The sequence below is a fragment of the Musca autumnalis genome, unplaced genomic scaffold (genome assembly GCF_047663935.1).
Source record: "Musca autumnalis isolate F117 unplaced genomic scaffold, ASM4766393v1 scaffold_5, whole genome shotgun sequence".
Classification (NCBI taxonomy): Eukaryota; Metazoa; Arthropoda; class Insecta; order Diptera; family Muscidae; genus Musca; species Musca autumnalis.
In genome coordinates this window covers 22,347,596-22,371,185 of record NW_027412088.1, presented here as the reverse complement: position 1 = coordinate 22,371,185, position 23,590 = coordinate 22,347,596, and the positions used below count along the sequence as shown (strand labels likewise).

At 33.1% G+C, this 23,590-nt stretch overlaps 1 protein-coding gene across 9 annotated transcripts in view; it reads left to right on the top strand.

The window, feature by feature from the left end:
* 14-3-3zeta (tyrosine 3-monooxygenase/tryptophan 5-monooxygenase activation protein zeta) overlaps positions 1-23,590 on the top strand; it is a 53,690-nt gene that overhangs the window by 23,658 nt on the left and 6,442 nt on the right. For 4 of the 9 annotated variants that reach the window (XM_073991653.1, XM_073991656.1, XM_073991652.1 and 1 more), the window contains exons 2-6: positions 15,579-15,813; positions 15,916-16,029; positions 20,356-20,482; positions 22,443-22,566; positions 22,722-22,885. In XM_073991653.1, the coding sequence (XP_073847754.1) occupies positions 15,752-15,813; positions 15,916-16,029; positions 20,356-20,482; positions 22,443-22,566; positions 22,722-22,885 (591 nt within the window). In that variant the 5' untranslated portion in view covers positions 15,579-15,751. Of the gene's footprint in view, positions 1-7,314; positions 7,780-15,578; positions 15,814-15,915; positions 16,030-20,355; positions 20,483-22,442; positions 22,567-22,721; positions 22,886-23,296; positions 23,461-23,590 lie in introns of those variants that run through there. The other 5 variants (XM_073991658.1, XM_073991657.1, XM_073991660.1 and 2 more) reach the window with 3 other exon arrangements.

The window sequence follows — 23,590 nt, the reverse complement described above, 5'->3', positions numbered from 1 at the left end:
CTTTGGAGGTCTACATCGTGATAATTGATGGCCCTTGTGTCTGTTCAACAATATTTCCACACATTTCACATAGCCAGCCCCTCTCTAAAAAAAAAACTCCATTAAGAAATTGTTGAGTGATGGTGGGGCCCAGAATGAGAAGAAAAATAGAACTTTACTTGGATGAGTATTCTAAAAACTCAACGTTTCCAATTGCCACAAAGACGGCAGGTACATTTAACTTGCACATCATCATCATATACAATATACTTTTTTTAGAGAGAGTGATGATGGTTTTTGGCTGGACGAATGACGGATTGTTTCTAACATATGTATAGCAATTAAATAAACAGACACAGCTACATACTTTTATACATACGAGTATGTACATACATACAATTTTTTAAAGGAGTTTGTTGCCATTGCCTTTGTTATATTTTCCAATGGATGTCAATGGTGATGGTGCTGCTCACGATGGTGATGATTTTGGCCTTAGCGATGATGACGACTATGTCTATGGTTGGTTATTATTATTGTTGTTGTTGTGATGGCATGATGAAATACTCGTAAAAAATCAATAACGAGTCCTTGCGCAATTACTAATTTTGATGGTGGTGTATTCTCTCCATTCAACCAAGTTTTTCATCATCATCATCGTGGCTGTAAGTCAGTCAACACAAGCCATATACACGCATTAACATTTTATTTTAAGAATTAGGTCCTAGTTTAGAAGTTATAATAAAAAAACAACAACCACTGTTAGAAAGGTCACATTGATAAGGCTCTCTTTAATAATGAGAGGAAGATACGACGTATACAATGTTTAGAGGACGCAAGTTTATGTAAAACATGCCAAACTAGATATTTTCTGGCAAAAAAATTAATTACATTGCTTTAAATTGTTTCCATTTATAATAATGGAAGCATTAAAATACTTGCCAATACTTTTTATATAATGCATGAATTTGTTTCACAAAGAAAAAACAGCTGATTATGTCATTACAATGTTTTGTATGAACTCACAAATCCACCAATTGTCAACATATGAAATACATATACAATTTCGTAGTAGAGAGATAATTTTCTGAGAACATTAATTATGTGTTTTGTGATATTTCTCAGATGATGCAGATATGAGGCTCAATTTTTGTTCTATTGAAAATTTGATATGAAAACTTTTAAAAAGGAAATAAATGTCAAATGAAAAATTTTATAAAGAAAATATTTTTCACAGCCCCTGGATTATATTTCCTTTATAATTTTTTTTTTTTCGTTTGAAAGTTCCTTCCATATTTAGTCCATATTTTGTTGTAATTCAATTGTTTGAATAACAACAAAATATTTTAAAGTGGATATGAAATTGATTAGTTGCGGGCGAAGGTTAGGGAATACTATAGTTTCAGTTGTCACCAAACAACTTCATCAGTTCCCTTTTTCGCCGACTCTGTATCGATAAACAGGTCAATAAAGCCATCTAGCAAATGAAATAAAATGAGAAATTTGCTGTATGGCCCTAAAGCTGTTTACCCTACAATTTGAGTCGAACTAAAGAATTTCATATCCACCACTGTTTTTATGTCGTCTTTGCTTCGCAAAGAATACGAACATAGGAGTGTTGCTTCAATAAGCGGGGGTAAAAACAACAAGAAAGTTGTCCTTCATAAAAGTTTTCATTTCACATTTTCATAGAAACAGAATTGAGCCCCTGTCCATGGACTAATTGCTCATTTAGGCTATCAATAAACCCTCAACTGGATTTAATAAATCCAGTAAAAATCTCATTGCATTTAGATATACCTTTGGAGGTTTTAAATGACAGTCAGCTGATTTTTGTTCATAGCACAATTACCAAGGTAGATGTATCAGCCCATCTGATCGAATTTGAAACGTCAAAACAAATTGTTGTAAATTGAATTTGCCTCAAAAAACATAAGGCAAATTACAAAATTATTGTTTAATATTGAAAATGTTAGCACATTATGCTACTAATGAGGAAATATTGAATTATTTTATTGTTTAGACATCGTAAGTATTAGTCTTAGCTGATTAAAATCAACTCAAAGCAAATTTAATTTTTTCCCCTTGTTTAAAAATTTTTACATTTTAAATTATTTTTGTTTTAGCAATTCACCGATGCATCTACCTTGTCTCTTGTTCCACCTCGCAACTATTTGTATTTTCCAGTTGTATACGAGGATTTCTGCCGAATTTAAAACAAATCCACTCAATACGAGTATTTATTTTTGTATGTTAAATTTGGTGGATTATGGCCGGATTTAGCAAATAAAACCTGATAATGCGCTAAATCCGGCTTATAAGCTCATATCTAAATGGCATATAAGACATTTCTAACTTTACAAGTGTATAAAGCACTATGGCGGCACTGCAAACTCTTTGCCATAAATAAAATTAATTTATAAGTGGCCTAGCCACACATCAAATTAAATATTAAGAAATATTAAGGAATTTCCCAAGTCACATTTACATAAGGTAGATGCATGAATTACAACAACTAACAAATTTACAAAAACAACTTTGTTGTTATTGAAAATTAAATGTCAAAGAAAATATAGGACAATAGGGTCGTTCTAAAAATTTTCGCAGGAAAAACATTAAAACATTTTGAAAATCCTCGAAAATAGAACAAATTTGAATCAAAATGTAAATATAAAGCATTCAAAATTGTCGTAGGTCATTTTTATTACACGTTTGGGAAGAAGAGAAGTGCTTTGGCTCTGTTTCTTTACTTACCTGAGGTTACCATTTTTAACCCCAAAAAATGGTAAAACTAGCAGCAATTTTTAAGACAGTGAGAAAGGAGAGAGAACGAAAATGACCAGACAAATTTCTGCAGGTAAAAAATGGTAGAAGTGATTTTTCGACTTTTGCTTGACAATTATTTGACAATGAAGAAAAACATGGACGAAAAACAGAAGAAAAAGTCGAACGCTGACAAAACTAAATTAAAAACTGTGAAATAAAAAATGATTTTTTATGTTTCATTTTGACATTGCTACCAGATCTACCATTTTTCCGTTCCTTTACTTTTCTGGTAAAAATGTTCATGAGAGAGCAATTTTGACACTTTTCACTTTTACCATTAAAAAAGTAAAGGAACAAAGCTTTTATAGTAACAAATTTCGAATTTACAAAAAAAAAAGTAAAAATACAGCCGATTGTCACTTCTACCTTCTATATTTTCCATATTTTCAATTGTTTGAAGCACAATGACGACACTTTGAACTCTTTGCAATAAATAAAATTCTTAAATAAAATATTTTTCTTCTAGAAAAATGTCACTGGTGATATTTTTCTTATAGAAAAATGTCACTGGTGATATTTTTCTTATAGAAAAATTTCACTGGTGATATTTTCTTATAGAAAAATGTCACTGGTGATATTTTTCTTATAGAAAAAAATATTTTTCGTATAGAAAAATGTCACTGGTGATATTTTTCTTATAGAAAAATGTCACTGGTAATATTTTTCTTATAGAAAAATGTCATTGGTGATAGTTTTCATATAGAAAAATAGCACTGGTGATATTCTTATAGAAACTGGCGATATTTTTCGTATAGAAAAATGACACTGGCGATATTTCTCGTACGTCACTGGTAATATTTTTCTTATAGAAAATGTCACTGGTCAGGCAACCAGGCAAGGCAGCTTATGTACGTAGGCCTTTAGGATGAAAACCAGTATTTTATGGTAGCAAATTTCAAATTTCATGAGTAGACCCTATTACATTTTGAAAACTAAATTTACAAAAAAAGTAAGAATACAGCTGATTGTCACTTCTACCTTATATAAATATGCCTTGATAATAGCAATCTCCAATTGTATAAAGCCCTTTGGCGACACTATGAACTCCTTGCCACAAATAAAATTAATTCTTAATTGGCCTAGCCACACATCAAGTTGATTGTTAAAAATGGCAACAAACTCTACATTTTCTATTGTATAAAGCACTATGGCGACACTGCAAATTGCTTAAATTCATAATTAGCGAAAGTTAATTAACTGCAGTGTTTAGTTGAACAATCATTTCTTTTAAAACAAATTACTCAAAACATTCTTTGGGCACACAAATTCGAAGCAATAATGTACATATGTATGTAGTACACCAAATATGTATGTTTGGACACACACATTATCGATTTATGATCAAATTTTATTATTAAAATTTCGCAAGACAATTTAATAATACATACATACATAATAACTACATAAAGTTCCCCGGGAACACGTATTAATTGTCATGTCCTTGACAGCGTTACTTTTGTTGTTCAAGGGGTATAATAATGTATGTATTTGAAATATGGGTGTTGCTGCTGAGGGTTTTATTGATTAACCAAGTCATTAATACACAACAACAACATATCTTATTACCAAGCCTAAGGTATGGAATTTGGTATTGATTAACATACATACTTTTTTTATTAATGTGTGTTTAGTCTACCTAACACCCTCCCTCTTAGTTGGTGATATCGATATATCAAACGGAAATGGATATTTATGGATTTGCTTTCTGGTTTCCTATTCCAATGAAAAGGGCTGTGTAGTTACTCTTTTTATGGTTTTCTTGCTACAACATCATGTATTGATATTTTTGGCGCCGGCAATTGCTGCTGCATTTGTATTTAATTTGAAATTTAGGTGTGCATTTTGGTGTGTTGTTGTTTGCTTTTCTATGTTAAACAAATTCGATTTTCTTCTTTGGTTTTTGTTCAATTCTCGATATCTTGCGGGGGTTTTGCATGAGGGCTGACAGAGGTTGTAATTGTGTGAATTTTTTATTTCGTTTTATTGAGATTAATGTCATTCAAGCTATTTAAGTAATTTGTTTGTTGCGTACCTATTTTGAAATTATTCAATTGCATTAAATACGGGCGTGGTATTCTCACAAGTGGTGGGATGTGACGAACAAAAATATGTATGTACAGGGTCAATGTTGAATTTTCTATAATTATTTGGCTATTTACAAATGCAATAATTGTGTTTAGATTTTTTGGTGAGCAGTTACACTTATATTACAGTCGAAATCTAAACAAATCTATCGACGAAAATATTTTGTAAATTAGCATATGTGGACCAAGAAGGTTACGCTGTTAAGTTAATAAGGAAAAAGTAACATACTTTTAAAAATAACCCTAAAACATGCTTCGACCATCTGCTTTTTTATATGTATGACATCAGTTGTTCTGTATATTATATATATACCCAAGGTGACAACATACATGTGAAAAAGCAGAAGTTCTGATGGCCGCCTAACAATTCCCACTTTCCTAAACGGTCTGGCAACACATCAAACTTGTCAATCAAATATAAAACTCAACTTTTTAATTTGTCTTAAGCACTTTGGCGATGCTATTAACTGGACGTCTTCATTTTTAACAATCAGTCACATTATTCTTTATAAAAATATCACCAGTGACATTTTTCTATGTGTAAAATATCACCAGTGACATTTTTCTATATGAAAAATATCACCAGTGACATTTTTCTGTATGAAAAATATCACCAGTGACATTTTTCTATACGAGAAATATCACCAGTGACATTTTTCTATACGATAAATATCACCAGTGACATTTTTCTATATGAAAAATATCACCAGTGACATTTTTCTATATGAAAAATATCACCAGTGACATTTTTCTATATGAAAAATATCACCAGTGACATTTTTCTATATGAAAAATATCACCAGTGACATTTTTCTATATGAAAAATATCACCAGTGACATTTTTCTATAAGAAAAATATCACCAGTGACATTTTTCTATAAGAAAAATATCACCAGTGACATTTTTCTATACGAGAAATGTCACCAGTGACACTTTTCTAAATGAAAACTAACACCAGTGACATTTTTCTATACGAGAAATATCACCAGTGACATTTTTCTATAAGAAAAATATCACAAGTGACATTTTTCTATAAGCAAAATATCACAAGTGATATTTTTCTATAAGAAAAATGTCACAAGTGACATTTTTCTATAAGAATAATATCACAAGTGACATTTTTCTATAAGAAAAATATCACAAGTGACATTTTTCTATAAGAATAATGTCACAAGTGACATTTTTCTATAAGAAAAATATCACAAGTGGCATTTTTCTATAAGAAAAATATCACAAGTGACATTTTGCTATAAAAAAATTATAACAAGTGACATTTTTCTATAAGAAAAATATCACCAGTGACATTTTTCTATAAGAAAAATATCACCAGTGACATTTTTCTATAAGAAAAATATCACCAGTGACATTTTTCTGTATGTTTCCATATGAAAAATCTCATCAGTGACATTATGGAATAAGAAAATACAATCTACTGGCCACCACTGGAAAATATATCTCTATAGAAATAAAAATAATTTTTTGTTTATTGCACAACAACAACAAGAAATCATATAATTTAGCACTTAATTTATGCTTCTTCTGTGTACATACATACACACTTCAAATCCATAAAAATTAACCTAAAATTGTTTGTTGTGTATTGCAGACACTAAGGCGTCCCCAAAATTTTCCACATTTTCAATGTAGAAAGCAAGGCATCCAAAAAAAACAATAACTAAAGACAACTTAAAAGCTCTTCCCTTGATGATTCCCAATTAAAATTTATGTTGTATGTGTGTGTTTTGCACATATGTACATACATAAATACATATAGTCGAACAGTCAACCAGACTGACTAACTGTCGTTCTATGAATAGTATATATTTAATATGTTTATGTTGTAATGTTAACATTTAGTCAGTCATCCTCTTGAGAGGAATAATTGTCTGTCGAAGATGATTTATGGATATATGTATGTGTATGTATGTCTATAGGCAGCTAAGTTATATTTTAAATGGTCCTTTGTTGGGTTTAACATAACATCAGTTGCCAAGATAGCAGTTTAATCTGCAACGAATTTCCTCGGTCCTTGTTTTACGATTGGTCGGTCATACGTTTTTGAACTTTCTCACTCTCTCGTTCTTTTTTCCTGAAGACTCAAATTCCCATGGAATCTAAGAAATTTGTATTGCGCAGGTTGCTACCGTTGCTCCCAGTTTCATCCCCCACACTGTATATAAGAAGAAGAATAAATACTTCAACTCTCTTTTCAAGGGTATTTCTATTGGCTCTCTCTCTATTTCTGTTGAAATTTGAACACTGTGGGGAAATTTGTTCTCTTGTCCCTTATTCTGGGTACTATGTGGGGTGATGATGTGATGACAACCTGCTGGGATATCCCCCACTTTTTTGCACTCTCTCCTCTCTTTCTGTCAAAAGGCAGAGCCTTTTGGCCGTTTGGGGGAAAGAAATCATCAACGGCGACGTCGACATTGCCTACATAGATGGGATTGTGCAATTTTTTCTCTAAATATGCTGCAAGTCTTGTCTGAACCGTTGGTCTATTAACACAAAATTCTCGCATAAAAACTGTAGTTAAAAAAAGAAAAATCTATACATACATACATTTTTATTTGTTCTAGAAAATACTCAAGAGAAAACCAAAAAAGAAAATTTGAAAGTATTGGAAAAAAGTAAAAAAAAGAAGAGCAACAACAAGAACACAAGATAAAATACATTCCGTCTTTATAAACAAATAATATTAGTTAGTTAAAATTACTGAAAAAAAGAAGAAAAAACAACTACAATACAAAGTAACATTTTTCAAAAAAATGTTCAAACAATAAATTTAAAAAAGAAAAGTTTCTTAATGGTGCTAAAGAATTAAAAAATATTGCACAAAAAATAATTTTATTTATTAAAAAAAAACAAATCATCACCACAGCAACCAAAGGTAATTTACAAAAGTATTTGTTTAAAAAATATTATATACCACCTACCTACTTTGTGTGGAATGAATCCGTTTTAAGAAAATGCTTTGTTCATCGTTTTTTAAGGCATCCTTTGTGTGTCGTCGCCTTCTCGGTCATCCATCCTCTTGGAATATGAGTATCGAGAAAATTGAATGCTATGACCTCAAGAGTTGTGTGCTGCTCTTGGCTTGACACCAAACACTGTGTGTTATTGACATTTTGAAAATGAATTTTTCTTGTCAAAGACCTAAATACATTCCCCACCCACTCAGTATCCACAAATTAATTCTCCTTGCCATTTTTTTATTTAAAATAATTTTTAAGGATAAAAGGAATGAATTCGTTTACGATTTTTTTCCGAGGCATTGTTTTATTTAAGAAAATATAAAGTGTGAAATTATTTGTGAATCATCATCAGCTGTCACACTTTTTCGCAAAACAATCTATGGTGGGAGGGGTGTAAATTATAATTGAAAATCTCTAGTGAAAATCATCTTCGAAAAATGTCACCAGTGTCAATTCCTAAGTATAAAGGCCTCCATACATAAGAAGCATGGCATTCTTGCTTAAGTCATATCTGGTAAATGACTAAAGACCAAGTTCGACCTAATTTAAATGTGATTCTGAAATTTTTTTATTAGGTCGAACTTGGTCTTTAGTCTTTTATCAGATATGACTTCAGCAAGAATGCCATGCTGCTTATGTGTCGAGGCCTTAAGTTATCCCCACAGACATATTTCACCATAAATGTTATTAAAGAAGACAAGTTTCTTAAATATTTGGACGTTTTTGGGCTATTTGGTCGAATTTTTATTAGGGAAATTAGCATTTTTTTCAATAGCTTTACAGTTGCTTTGTGACGTTTCTATAAGAATGTGGCATTTCTTGTACGCAAATGTCCCCAGACATATTTTCGAATATAATCTAATAATTTATATATAATTTTGGGCTACCTTATTTTTATTAATAAAAAAATACCAATTTGCCTTCACTGCTTTCCCGTTTCTTTATTATTCTAATTAGCACCATTGTCACGTTTCTATAAGGATACACATTTTTCTAATATAACGTAATCGTTTTTGGGCTATTTTGGTCGAATTTTTTTTAATGAACAAAAAAATACCAAATTGTCTTCACTGCTTTCAAGTTTCTTTATTATTCTAATTAGCACCATTGTCACGTTTCTATAAGGATACACATTTTGTTGTGGCGCTTTTATACTCGCTTAGTCGGGAGGGGGCCAACAACTTAAAGAGGAAAAAAAAAGGATACACATTTTTCTAATATAACGTAAACGTTTTTGGGCTATTTTGGTCGAATTTTTATTAATGAAACATAACAAATTTTATTCACTGCTTTCCCGTTTCTTAATGACAGTTCCAGTGGGGTGTTTCTATAAGAATGCAAATGTCACAAGACACATTTTGTAATATAGACTAATGCTTGGTTAACATTTACGAAATCCACTCGATTTCAACTGTCAATTCCTTTGCGTATATGTCAAATGAAATTTCATCTGAAATCCATTGGATTTCATTTGACGTTTAAGCAATGGAATTGGCAGTTGAAATCGAGTGGATTTCGTAAATGTAAACTTACTATAATTGTTTTTTTTTTGGGATATTTTGGTCGAATTTTTATTTAGGACGATCATGAATAATTCCCACGGAATTTTCCGCACGGAAACTATTTTTGAAAAGTGAAATTCTTCTAAAAATCAATGTTTTAAAACGTTGAAAACTGCTGGAATATTCTGGTCGAATCGAACAAAATATTCCCTTTTTGGACATACATTTGGAAATTAAAAATTGGGGAAAGGGAACAAATTTCCCACGGAGTTTTTATTCATGATTGCCCTTCTCGCCGTATCGAACAAAATATTCCCTTTTTGGACATAAATTTGGAAATTAAAAATTGCGAAATTGGGGAAAGGGAACAAATTCTCCACGGAGCTTTTATTCATGATTGCGCTGATTAATGAAATATACCAATTTTAATTATGATATTGGCACCAGTGTTGCGTTTCTATAAGAATTTGACACTTCATGTACGTAAATGTCACTAGACACATTTTTCTAATGGTTTTTGGTCTATTTTGGTCGAACTTTTTTTAATGAAATGGACCAAATTTTATTCGCTGCTTTTTCCCATTTCTTTATGACAGTTAGCGGGAGTGTCACGTTTATATAAGAATGTGACATTTCCTATACGCAAATGTAACTAGACACATGTTTCTATAATTTCTCAATGGGAATTATAAGAAAACCGTTATCGGTGACATTTTCTATGAAAAAAAAACTTTAATCATTGACAGTTTCTATAAGAATTTGAAATTTTCTATGAAATAATTCTCATAGTGTCATTTTCTATAATAAGAGAACTTTCATAGTTAAAATTTTCTAAAAGAAAACTGTCATCAGTGATATTTTTCTATAAGAAAATTGTCATACGTGAAATTTGTCTATAAGAAAATTGTCGTCAGTGACATTCTTCTGAAAGAAAACTGTCATCAGTGACATTTTCCATAAATTGACATCGATGACATTCTTCTGAATGAAATCTTTCAACATTGACATTTTTCTGAATGACAACTGTCATATGTGACATTTTTCTGAAAGAAAACTGTCATCAGTGACATTTTTCTATAAGAAAACTATCATCAGTGACATTTTCCAGTGATATTTTCAATAAAGAAGCTGACATCAGTGGCATTGTTTTGAAAGAAATCTATCGTTTTTTATAAGAAAACTGTCATCGGTGACATTCTTCTGAATGAAAACTGTCATCAGTGACATTTTACTGAAAGAAAACTGTCATTAGTGATATTTTTCTATAAGAAACTTGTCATCAGTGATTTTTTCTATAAGAATTCAATAACGTTCTGAAAGAAAAGTGACATTTTCCATAAATTGACATTGTTTTGAAAGAAAACTATCATCGGTGACATTCTTCTGAATGAAATCTGTCAACACTGACATTTTTCTGAATGACAACTGTCATCTGTGACATTTTTCTGAAAGAAAACTCTCATCAGTGACATTCTTCTGAAAAAAGTCTGTCATCAGTGACATTTTCAATAATGAATCTGACATCAGTGACATTTTCAATAAAGAATCTGACATCAGTGACATTGTTTTGAAAGAAATCTATCGTTTTTTATAAGAAAACTGTCATCGGTTACATTCTTCTGAATGACAACTGTCATCTGTGACTTTTTTCTGAAAGACAACTGTCATCTGTAACTTTTTTCTGAAAGAAAACAGTCATCAGTGAATTTTTCTATAAGAAAACTGTCATCAGTGACATTTTTCTGAAAGAACACTGTCATCAGTGACATTTTCCATAAAGAAGCTGACATCAGTGACATTTTCCATAAAGAAGCTGACATCAGTGACTTTGTTTTGAAAGAAAACTATCGTTTTTATAAGAAAACTGTCATCGGTGATATTCTTCAGAATGAAATCTGTCAACAGTGACATTTTTCTGATTGATAACTGGCATCTGTGACATTTTCTGAAAGAAAACTGTCATCAGTGAAATTTTTCTGTAACAAAACTGTCATCAGTGACATTTTTCTATAAGAAAACAGTCATCAGTGACATTCTACTGAAAGAAAACTGTCAACAGTGACATATTTATGATACTAGTAAAAGACAATAACACAAATTACAAATTCTGTAACATTTCTTCAAACCTTTTTTTCTATATTTCATTAAATATTCCAATTTTGCTCTTGTTGTCAAGATAATTTGAAAAAAAGACAATATGGATAAAAAATTGGTGTGAATAAACGGATGAAAATTTCAATAAAACAAAAACATACGTTACGCCCACTTTCTTTTGTGGCTGACTAGCGCTGTGTGGGCCACAACGAAAACCAGAAACGCATGTTGCCACACACACACACACAAAACCCATTAAAATGAAGATGCTGCATTTGCATCATCCATTATTTATATATGTATGTATGTACATATAAATATAATTTTTATTGCTTATTTTTCCATTCTCAACGAAATCATTTTCTTCATCTTGTGGAAGGGAAATTTTAAATATAAAACTTCATCTCAAAGTCGCCTAATTTGTTGTCGTCCCTTCTTGTATCTATCCCATTGTCTGTCATTTCCATCTATCCAAGCATCCATGCCTTTTATTATAGATTTATTTATATATTTTTACATAGATATGTACAAAAATATGTATGTATATCTCCTTGTGGAAAAAATTGGGTGGGTGATGGCTGGATGGATTCCTAAATATAAGAGAAAAAAGGGAAAAACTAGGGGATTTATGTGAAACCCATATATTTATAGAATGTCATGCATGGATGAGGGCATTTGCTGCAGCCACCTCATCCAGCTAGATGTACATGTACACACCAACTTACATCATGTGGTGGTACGCACGTACGCATAAAAGAAGCTGCAGGCTAAAAGTAGCAACACCTAAAGTACACCCAACAAGTGGGCTTTTGTTTCTCTTATGTGTGTATTTGTGTACAACAGAATCTAGTTGTATACCTATAATGTGGGCGTAATGCGTTTTTTTCCTTTTTTGGTATTGTTGTGGGATGTTGACAACATTTTTATGGAGTTTGAATGTCAACACACACATTTGTCAAGAAACATTTTGTGGAATATTTTAATTCATTTAAAATCATCTCCATTTTTTTTATAAAGGTCTAATCCTATTAACACGTTCGCGGACGTGAATGCTATAGCATTCATTTTCAGGGTGACATAGGATGACTGTAGCATTCACATGCAAAGTCAATTTTTATTTATTTACTTGTATACAATCGTAATGTTTGGTGGTTTATATACATAGTACGACCAATTTCATAAATACCCATATTTTAATAAATAAAAAATTATAATAATATTAATATTTAACAAATAAATGTAATATAACTAATTTCGAAAATAATTGGGTGTCATTTTTTGCACCTCTTTGAATATTTTTGCGTCCGCAAACATGTTAAACTACTTCTAACATAGCGTACCATACGTTACACTTACGACTAACTAACACAATTCATCATCATTAACATTTAATAGAGGAGAAAGAATTTTATTTACCACCACCACCCCACACGAGAGAAAAAGGGTGGGCGTTCTCCTTTTTTACATTACAATAAGTCACTAAGACAATATATAACAGTACTAGCAAATATCCTATATATCCCATAATTTAGATTCCATAAATATATTTAATTTCCATAAAGTATTAATTTATACCAAACATAACACATTTAGTATGAGAAGAAGAGAGAGAGAAAGTTTTCTTTCAGTGCCTTTGCACTCAGAACTGTCATCAAATGCAGCCTTCACATTCACATGTGGCATCTTAAGGCCATGTCTTAATTTCTTAAGCAACAATTTTTCAATTGTTTTTCAAATAATAAGGCAGTGCTATTAAACACACACAAATTATTAATAATAATCTCCATGCAATTGGATTTTGTATGGGAAACAATTTTAAACAAAATTTTTGTAATAACAAAAGACATGAAAAAATGCATTGCAATAGCAGCAGCAACAAGATGACTCATCAAATAGTTATGTGTCATTATTGCATCAACGAGTAGATAGACGACATATCAAAAGAAGAGGGCAAGCAAGAAAGGCCAAACAGCGGAAAGGCATGACAATATGAGATTTTAGGTAATTATTTTGGTTCAATTGTGTTATATAAATTAAGGAAATAAATAATTAATTTTTTTATACATATGTATGTTTAGTGAAATGTTCTCACATAGTTTGCGGAAACACAAAATATAGAACAAAGTATGGCTTATGGACTTGAAATAAACAAATCAATCTAATAAGAAACGAATGATGCATCATCATGTAGGATTCGGACTCGTAGATTATTAGATTTACTTCTGCAGTAAGTGAAATGTAATTGGGTTACTTTGCCATTCGTTTTAATGTTATAACACGATATAAAAATGTCAACATTTCAGGGCTCTTTGTGCGGCTTCAGTTTGGAGACATCTTATTAATTTTTGGGAGATGATTCTTTGTCTTGTCGTCCTCGTTATGATATAATTAATGTATGTCGTTAGTAGCGGAAGAACATTCTTTCCCAATTATAGGCTGCAACTTCCAAAGAATTAAAGCCGAGTATTTATTGTGACTATCAATGTAATTTAAAATTGTTTTGCCAGAAGTCGACTTATGAGATCGTCTTCTTTATAGAAGCCGACCCATGAGGTCGTCGATTTTATAGAAATCGACTTATGAGGTCGTGATCTTTATAAAAATCGAACCATGAGGTCGTCGTCTTTATAGAAGTCTACCTATGGGGTCGTCGTCTTTATAGACATCGACCTATGAGGTTGTCTTTATAAAAATCGACCTATGAGGTCGTCGTCTTTATAGAAGTCAACCTATGATATCGTCTACTTTATAGAAGTCGACCTATGAGATCGTCTTTATAGAAGTCGACCCATGAGATCGTCTTCTTTATAGAAGTCGACCCATGAGGTAGTCTTCTTTATGGAAGTCGACCCATGAGGTCATCTTCTTTATAGAAGTCGACCATGAGGTCGTTTTCTTTATAGAAGTCGACCATGAGGACGTCTTCTTTATAGAAATCGACATATGAGGTCGTCTTCTTTATAGAAATCGACCTATGAGGGAGGTAGTGTTCTTTATAGAAGTCGGCCTATGAGATCGTCTTCTTTATAAAAATCGACCTGTGAGGCAGTTTTTTTTATAGAGATCGAATCATCAGGTCGTCTTCTTTATAGAAATCTACCCATAAGGTTGTTTTTGGTATCGTAGTCGATCTATGAGGTCGTCTTCTTTGTAAATGCCAACCTATGGGGTCGACATCTTTATAGAAATCGATCCATGAGGTCGTTTTCTGTATAGAAGTCGACATATGAGGTCGCTTTCTTCATAGATGTCGACCTATGAGGTCGTCTTCTTTATAAAAATCGACCCATGAGGTCGTCGTCTTTATAGAAATCGACCTATCGGGTCGTCTTCTTTATAAAAATTAACCCATGAGGTCGTCGTCTTTATAGAAATCGACCTATCGGGTCGTCTTCTTTATAAAAATCGACCCATGAGGTCGTCGTCTTTATAGAAGTCGACCTATGAGATCGTCTTCTTCATAGATGTCGACCTATGAGGTCGCCTTCTTTATAGAAATCGACCTCTCAGGTAGTCTTCTTTATAGAAATCGACCCATGAGGTCGTTTCCTGTATTGAAGTCGACCTGTGCAATCAACCCAGTTAGTGCTCCTAAAATTTAACTTGTTTCCCTTGCCCTAATGTCCTTGATGTGACTCGTATGGACATCAATGTAAATTTCTTTAACATAAACCTCTGCACTTCTGGTTGCCATTCTAAAATAATATCTTCAAACAAAGCAAATTTAATTTTATAAATTTTATTCATGCGGAAAAAAAGCAAGTTCATTGGCTTTTTTAGTATTCACACACTCATTAAATGACTAATTGCAATAATAAGTGATATTGAAAGAGTGAAGTAATATTGAAACAAAGTATTATTACCTCATTAAAATCACAAACAAAGGCACACACATACATTTCTCAAGTACATTTGTTTAAACGTGTAAAATGAATATACACTGGAATCAGCATTGAACTTGATGATCGGCCTACAATTGTTGGTTGGTGGCAATTAAAAAACAAAGGCTTACTCTATATTTTGCAAAATCTATTTTCCCCCCTTTTTATTATATATAATTAAATTTTATTTTATTTACTAATGTCCATTTTTTTGTTTTTGTTTTATTTCCATTACAGATAGTCATACTGTGAGCGACGCATTCAGTTTTAGATTCCTTACATTATAATCTCTCTAAGCGCGAACTGTATTCAAAACATTAAAGTTGTGGGCAAGCGTTTACCCATTACAAAAACAAAAAAACAAGTAACTTTTTAAATTTCTAAGTTAAAGCAAAACAAAACACATCAAAATGTCAACAGTCGATAAAGAGGAATTGGTCCAAAAGGCAAAATTGGCCGAACAATCCGAAAGGTAAGAATTTTTGTTAAGAAATACAATCTTTAATAAAATAAAATATTGTTCGATATGTGAGCTTAACTTATTTTTCTTTTCTTTTTCTCATCATTTTTACAGATACGATGACATGGCTCAAGCTATGAAATCAGTCACAGAAACCGGTGTTGAACTGTCAAATGAAGAAAGAAATTTGCTATCAGTTGCTTACAAAAATGTTGTTGGTGCCCGCAGGTATGTTTATGATATAACTTTCGGTCACTGGAAACTGTTGAATACCTCGGAAATTTGTGAAATAGCGGTTCCACTTTATTATGAAGTATAAGAATTCTGCTTAAATTGTGGTCTCTGCCCTACACAACATCCTAGTACATTCTTTAAAAGTTTTAGCCTTATGAGAAATCTAATACCTCGTTCACAAAACCACTGTAGCTATTACAATGAGTTTATTCAGTGTTTGATCTATCAGTGAAATATTAAGGTCCAAGCCTTCTGCAACATTTGCCATTGAATTTGAGCTTAAATCTAGATTTAGGTTTGCTCTTGCATCATTCGTAAATCTCCACCATTTTCGCATGTAATTCGAATAATTTCAGTAATAATTCGAAACAATTTACTTGTAGTTTGAGAATTCCAATTGAATTTCGAATTACATATTTCATTTATAATTTGATTTTTTTTTTTTCATTTTTAATTTGAATTATTTAATTTCTAATTTGAACTTTTACATTTGTAATTCGAAATATTCCATTTGTAATTCGAATTTTTCCAATTGTAACATGAATTTTTCCAATTGTAATTTGATTTTTTTTTAGTTCAACTTACTAGGCATTTACACCAGACAGTTTGTCTTCAAATACAACTCTGATTTACTAACACATACATACATTTGCCGGCTGTCTTCCAGCTGTCCATCAATTTTTTCACAGAGAGTCGGGTTAACAAATTTTTGAGATGAGTGAGATAATAATTCAAATGTGATGAAAAAAAAAATAACTTGAACAAAAACAAAATATGTGAACGGGGAACAAAAAGAAATTGACGATTTTCATTCATAATTTTACAACTGTTTTTGCAGTTGTCTGAACGCCTACGTCACACAGGCATGTTTTGGGTTTTTGACAATCAATACATGAACTCAACTGTCCTGTCATGTGTAAACGCAGGGTTACATATAAAAAATTTCGAATTACAAATGAAATAATTTGAACTTGAGTTGTAATTCTTAAATTACACGTGAATTGCTGTTTCGAATTTCAAATGAAATTAGAAAATTACAACTCGAATCGTTTTTACATCGATATAAGTTTTTTCGTATGGAGATATAGAACCTAATTTTTTAAAGGATTTTTTTTTCAATATTTGTAGTAGAGTACCAACTGTATTTGAACGGAGCCACGTTGATATCTTATTTGCCAAGTCCCCGCGGTGTTACGGGACTACGCGATTGACATCTACCCCTTCACATAATAGACCTGGTCAAGATGTGAACCCTTCAGATGGTCTGATATAAAGATAGAGATCTTTCAGGTGGTCCTTTTACACAGAAGATCTTCCAGGTGGTCTTCATTGAACAGGTGACCTTTCATGTGTCTTCTTTAGGGAGAAGACCTTTCTGGTGGTCATCTGTATAGACTTAAGGCTCTTTAGATGGTCTCCGTTAAAGACAGAAGACTTTCGGGTGGACTTCTATTTAGACAGAAGACCCTTGTGATTATCTCCTATGGCCTTGTGGTCTTCTATATAGACAGAAGACCCTTGATGTGGTCTGCTATAAAGACGGAGACCTTTCAGGAGGTCTTCTTTAGACAGAAGACCCTTGAGTGGTCTTCTATATTGACAGAAGGCCTTTGAGATGGTCTGCTATAACCACCTTTCCACCTTTCAGGTGGAAGGTTTAGGCAGAAGACCTTTCTGGTGGTCATCTGTATAGACTTAAGGCTCTTTAGATGGTCTCCGTTAAAGACAGAAGACTTTCGGGTGGACTTCTATTTAGACAGAAGACCCTTGTGATTATCTGATATGGCCTTGTGGTCTTCTATATAGACAGAAGACCCTTGATGTGGTCTGCTATAAAGACAGAGGCCTTTCAGGAGGTCTTTTTTTAGGCAGAAGACCATTGTTTGGTCTTCTTTATTGACAGAATACCTTTGAGATGGTTTGCTTTACCCACCTTTCCACCTTTCAGGTGGGAGATTTAGATAGACGATCTTTCTGGTGGTCTTCATTGGACTGAAGACCTTTTAGGTGGACTTCTATATAAACAGAAGACTCTTATAATGATCTCCTATATAGGCAGAAGGGGCCACCGTGGTGCAATGGTTAGCACGTCCGCCTTGCACTCAGAAGGTCTGCGGTTCGAATCCCAGGCCAAGCAACATCAAATTTACAACGGTGGCCAAATTCCCCCTCAGTAATGCTGGCGACATTTCCTGAGTATTTCTACAAGTGGTGTCGCAAGACACGCCGTTCGGACTCGGCGATAAAAAGTAGGTCCCATATCATTGAGCCTATATGAATCGGCGTGCACTTATTGATATGAAAGAAGTCTCCCTTGTCCCTCCGGGGATGTTGTGGGAACATATGTATGTATATATGCAGAATACCTCTCAGACGGTCTTCTTTATACAGAAGACCTGAAAATAAACCACCATCGACTGATGTTGGTGTAGATGCCTTGGCAACCTCAGTCTTCAATTTGACATCCTGAAAACCTTCTACGAATACCAAAAAATAGGCGTTTACATACTTTGATTGACCTAAAAAAATGGACCACCTGCGTTTCAGAAAATTTTTATACTCAGCTTCCTGTTAATGTGACATTTTATCACCATATGGAGGGTATAATTAAATTTGTCATACCGTTTGTAACACATCGAAATATTCGTCGGAGACCCCATAAAGTATATAAATATATTATTGATCAGCATAAAATTCTATGTCGATTTGACTATGTCCGTCCGTCTGTCTGTCTGTTGAAATCAAGATACAGCTCGCAATTTTAAAGATAGAGAGTCAAAATTTAGTACAGAAGCTTTTATTACTTGCAGGATGGTTGGTATTGAAAATGGGATATATCGGTCCACGTTTTGATATAGCCCCCATAGAACGGTACCTCCCGATTTTCGGTATTTTGAAGGTTTTCGCTTCATTATCACACCGAAATGGCTGAAATTTGGTACTTAGTCTACGCTGGTGGTATAAAACTTTCCCACAGAACTTTGTCGGTATAGGTCCATGCCTTCATATAGCCCCCATAGAACGGTACCTCCCGATTTTCGGTATTTTGAACGTTGTGGCCACAATATTCCACCGAAATGGCTGAAATTTGGTATTTAGACTTCGTTGGGGGTACTCAAACTTCCCCTTTAAATTTGTCGGTATAGGTCCACGCCTTCATATAGCCCCCATGGAAAGATACCTCCCGATTTTTCGTATTTTTAAGGTTGTATCTTCAATATTCCACCAAAATTGCTGAAATTTGGTATTTAGTCTTCAATGTGATATAAAACTGTTCGCCAGAAATATGTCTGTACAAGTCCACACTTTCATATTGCCCCATTTCTGACTAAAATTCGTCGGTATAGGTTCACGCCTTCATATAGCCCCCATAGAACGATACCTCCCGATTTTCGTAATACTGAAGATTGTGACGCCAATACCCAACCGAAATGGCTGAAATTCGTTATTTCGTCTTCCAAGAGCTATAAAATATTCCAGAAGAGTATTATCAGTATAGGTCCACGTCTTCCTATATCCCCATAGAAGAGTACTTCTTGATTTTCGGTATTTTTAAGTTTTAGCCACATTCTCTTACCGAAATATAGGAAATTTGGTATTTAGTCTTTTTTGAGCCTAAAAACTTTCCGTCAGAAATTTGTCGGTATAGATCGACGTTTTGAAATAGCCCCCATAGAATGGTGCCTCACATTGTTTTACCGAAATTGCTGAAATTTAGTATTAAGTCTTCTTTATACACGAAAGGAAACCAATTCCATTTTACTTCAATACAACTTGTGGTGGAGGGTATAACAAGTTCGGCCCGGCCGAAATTAACGCCTTCTTACTTGTTTTCTTCTTGGGAAGTCCATACTTCAGAAATACTTCAGAAGATTGCTCATCAATGTTTAGGCCCATGCTTAATTGAGACGAAATACAATACAAGCTAAGTTTCAGATTTTACCTTGCCAAGGTACCTTATATTATGTCCAATCACATCCTTGGGTCCATTTTAACAAATATTCATTTATTATACTCTTTGATCGAAACTGAGAATATAAAAAAAATTCAACTTTAATATTATAGTTATTGTTATTGTTGTAGCAGCATATAAATCTACGTAGAAGCATAGGTTTGAGGCTGATTTGGCTGCCGCTGGACGAAACACTATGGCTTATGCAATTTCAAGGGCACCACCCTTATTAGTTCCTCTAAAAAGCATGACAAATTTGTGTTGAAGCCTTATTTCGATCCGTGTGAATAAATATTTCTGAAGATTGAATTTCGACTTTTTTAATTTTATCTAATTTTCTATTTCTCTTTTTCAATTTTATTTTATAGATCATCATGGAGAGTAATTTCCTCCATTGAGCAGAAAACCGAAGCCTCCGCCAGAAAACAACAACTCGCCCGCGAGTACAGAGAACGTGTAGAGAAGGAACTTAGGGAAATCTGTTACGAAGTTTTGGTAAGTTGAATATTAAGAGAAAAAAAATATTACATAAAAATATTACGAATATTCGTAGATTTTTAATCTTCAGATTATTCTGGAAATAACAATTAAATTCAAAGATGAAATTTCAGGTGCAAATTTCAAAAACAATGTTTCGGAGAAAATTTTATTCATTATGGTGGGGCGATTTGAACACCATCACGGGTGCCTGGATTTTCTGATTATTGGGATTGTACTGAGCAAAAAAGTCCACTAGGCCATATGTCTACGGTGAAAATCGAGCCCCCGGATTTTGACTTGAAGTTTTTTTTTTCAATGATTTTTTGGATATTTTGGCAACAAAGACAAAAATTGTACCCAAGACAATAATTAAGAACTCTCTAGTACATAGCAAAAGCATTGGAACGCTCCTTCTTTCTGGCAGTTATGGCCCCGAGAATGTGCACATTTTTCGGAAAATATCGATAAATTGCACAGTGCTACAAAATTTGACTCAAAGTCAGTGGGTGGAAATTTCCTTTTGGAGATGAAAGCCCTTGGTGAGTGTACTAAGAACGCAAAAGGACATTTTCAGGATAGGTCAAGTTTCTGAGATATGGCTTGGCCAAAATATCCTTGAAAAAAATTTCAAGTCAAAATCCGAGGGCTCGATTTTCACCGTAGACATATGGTCTAGTGGACTTTTTTGTTTAGTACAATCCCAAGAATCAGAAACTCCCGGCGCCCACTATCACTTTTTTCCTTCCATACAAATCGCCCCGGCCTATTATTCATTTCTATTTTAGTACCACATTCAATGACAATACATTCGTTCAATCCATGGTTACAATCCAATCTTGAAGTATGGATTTAAGGAAAAAGTTAACTCTTCCAGGCATTACATTCACCACCCACCCCCACTTTAGAACAAATTAATTACATATATTTGTTTATATGCTGCCCTTTAACAATAGCAGTTGATTATTCACACACAGACTCACTCACGTACACATAAACAACTTGGTACGTTTTAATTATGATGTGTTTATTTTCATTATTTATAGCCCTCCCCTAACCTTACAATATAATGAAAAATATTATGTTCCCTGGAGAGTAAACTTAATTTTCACTCATCGTTACTTTTCACGACCTCGTAGCGTGTACCACCAACCATTTGGTTGGTTGTGTATACATCAAGTATACACATACATACAATGATGAATACACCTGTTTGTATGAGTAGGACTTTACCCCACCTGACGTCTTCGTTTTAGTACTCTTTAACTAGTTAGTTGATGGATTTTTAATCAATAAAATCTATTTTAAAATATAGATATTTTAACACAAAGTCGTTTTGTTCGTTCGGTTAGACCCTGAAAATATATGGTGAACACTGCAATGTTACCACCAATGGGTTGGGGGGGGGGGGAGGGGTAAATGTGGATGAATGTTAACCTTAAAGTACTATTTTTATTTCACAAAAGAGTGGTGAACAAAGAGTGTTATTCTATTTTTAATAAAGGACGATGGGCAGTATGGCTGACTTCCGAAACGTCAGTTGCTTTGCAAATGCCCGAAAATGTCTTTAGTATTGTATTTCCCAAACAAAGTAGTAGTATTTTTATTTCACAAAAGAGTGGTAAACAAAGAGTTTTATTCTATTTTTAATAAAGGACGATGGACAGAATGGCTGACTTCCGAAATGCCAGTTGCTTTGCAAATGCCCGAAAATGTCTTAAGTATTGTATTTCCCAAACAAATGCGAAACTTTGTATTTCAAAACTTCACAATTCTGCATTTTTAACGCACATTTTCTGGAGGAACTTCCTGATATTGTTCCTACATTTTGACTTTGATATTTGACTCTGGGCTCATCATATTAAATTATCATGGGGTCGATTATCATATTAGTCGGCCCTTTCGTTTGTTCCTTATGTTCTTCTTGAAAACTAAATTTTAATATCTTATTTATTTTTTCTTTCTTCTCCTTTTCCAGGGTCTTCTTGACAAATACCTTATTCCTAAAGCTAGCAATCCAGAAAGTAAGGTTTTCTATCTGAAAATGAAGGGAGATTATTACAGGTATTTAGCTGAAGTAGCCACAGGAGATGCCCGCAACAGTAAGTATTATTGCATTATTTTTATTTCAATTATTCACAATTTGTTTAAACCGAAAAAAATGGAAAATATTTTCCCTCCAAAAAAAATCAACAAAAAACCTGTTTTATGCACAAACATTTTTTTTTAATAATAATTAAAACTTTTTAAAATTTAGCCGTTGTTGACGACTCCCAAACCGCATACCAGGATGCATTTGAAATTAGCAAGGGTAAAATGCAACCAACACATCCCATCAGATTGGGTCTTGCACTTAATTTCTCAGTCTTCTACTATGAGATTCTGAATTCTCCAGACAAAGCTTGCCAATTGGCCAAACAGGTTATTATTACAAAAACAACATAAAGAGAATACCAAAGCAAAACAACAACAACAAAGAAATATTTCAAAATGTTAGCATATCGTTACCAACAACAACCCAAAAAAGAGAAAACACGCAACATCATCATATAAACAAATAGAATATAGCAATGTTCTATGCAAATTGGGGAGTCTGGATTTCTGTTAAACATTTCATTTTTGTTTAGTTTAGTTTTTTTTAACTATGGCCAACAGTGGTAGCTGTACATGCTCAGCCAGTCAGTCACTCTTGCCCTTCTTGACATTTTTTGTTCACATTGTAACCATATTTTTTTTTTTTTTTTTTTGTTCCTTTACTTCATTCTTTATACTTTTTTCTTTATGTTCTTCAAAATATTTCAACAATTTCTTTGTTTTCACTTATTTTTATAGCCGTGGTTGAAGATTCGAAAAAGGCCTATCAGGAGGCATTCGATATTGCCAAAACAAAAATGCAGCCCACACATCCCATCAGATTAGGTCTTGCTCTCAACTTTTCCGTCTTCTATTATGAAATTATCAATTCACCAGCGCGGGCCTGTCATTTAGCCAAACAGGTTTCAATCTTTCTTTCTTTATTTTCAAACAATTGTTTTTCTTTCCGTTTTTTATTATTTTACCAAAAACGCTTCTTTGCTGGGCCTGAAAATTAAATGTTTTGTGCGTGCCTGAACCAAAAAATTACTT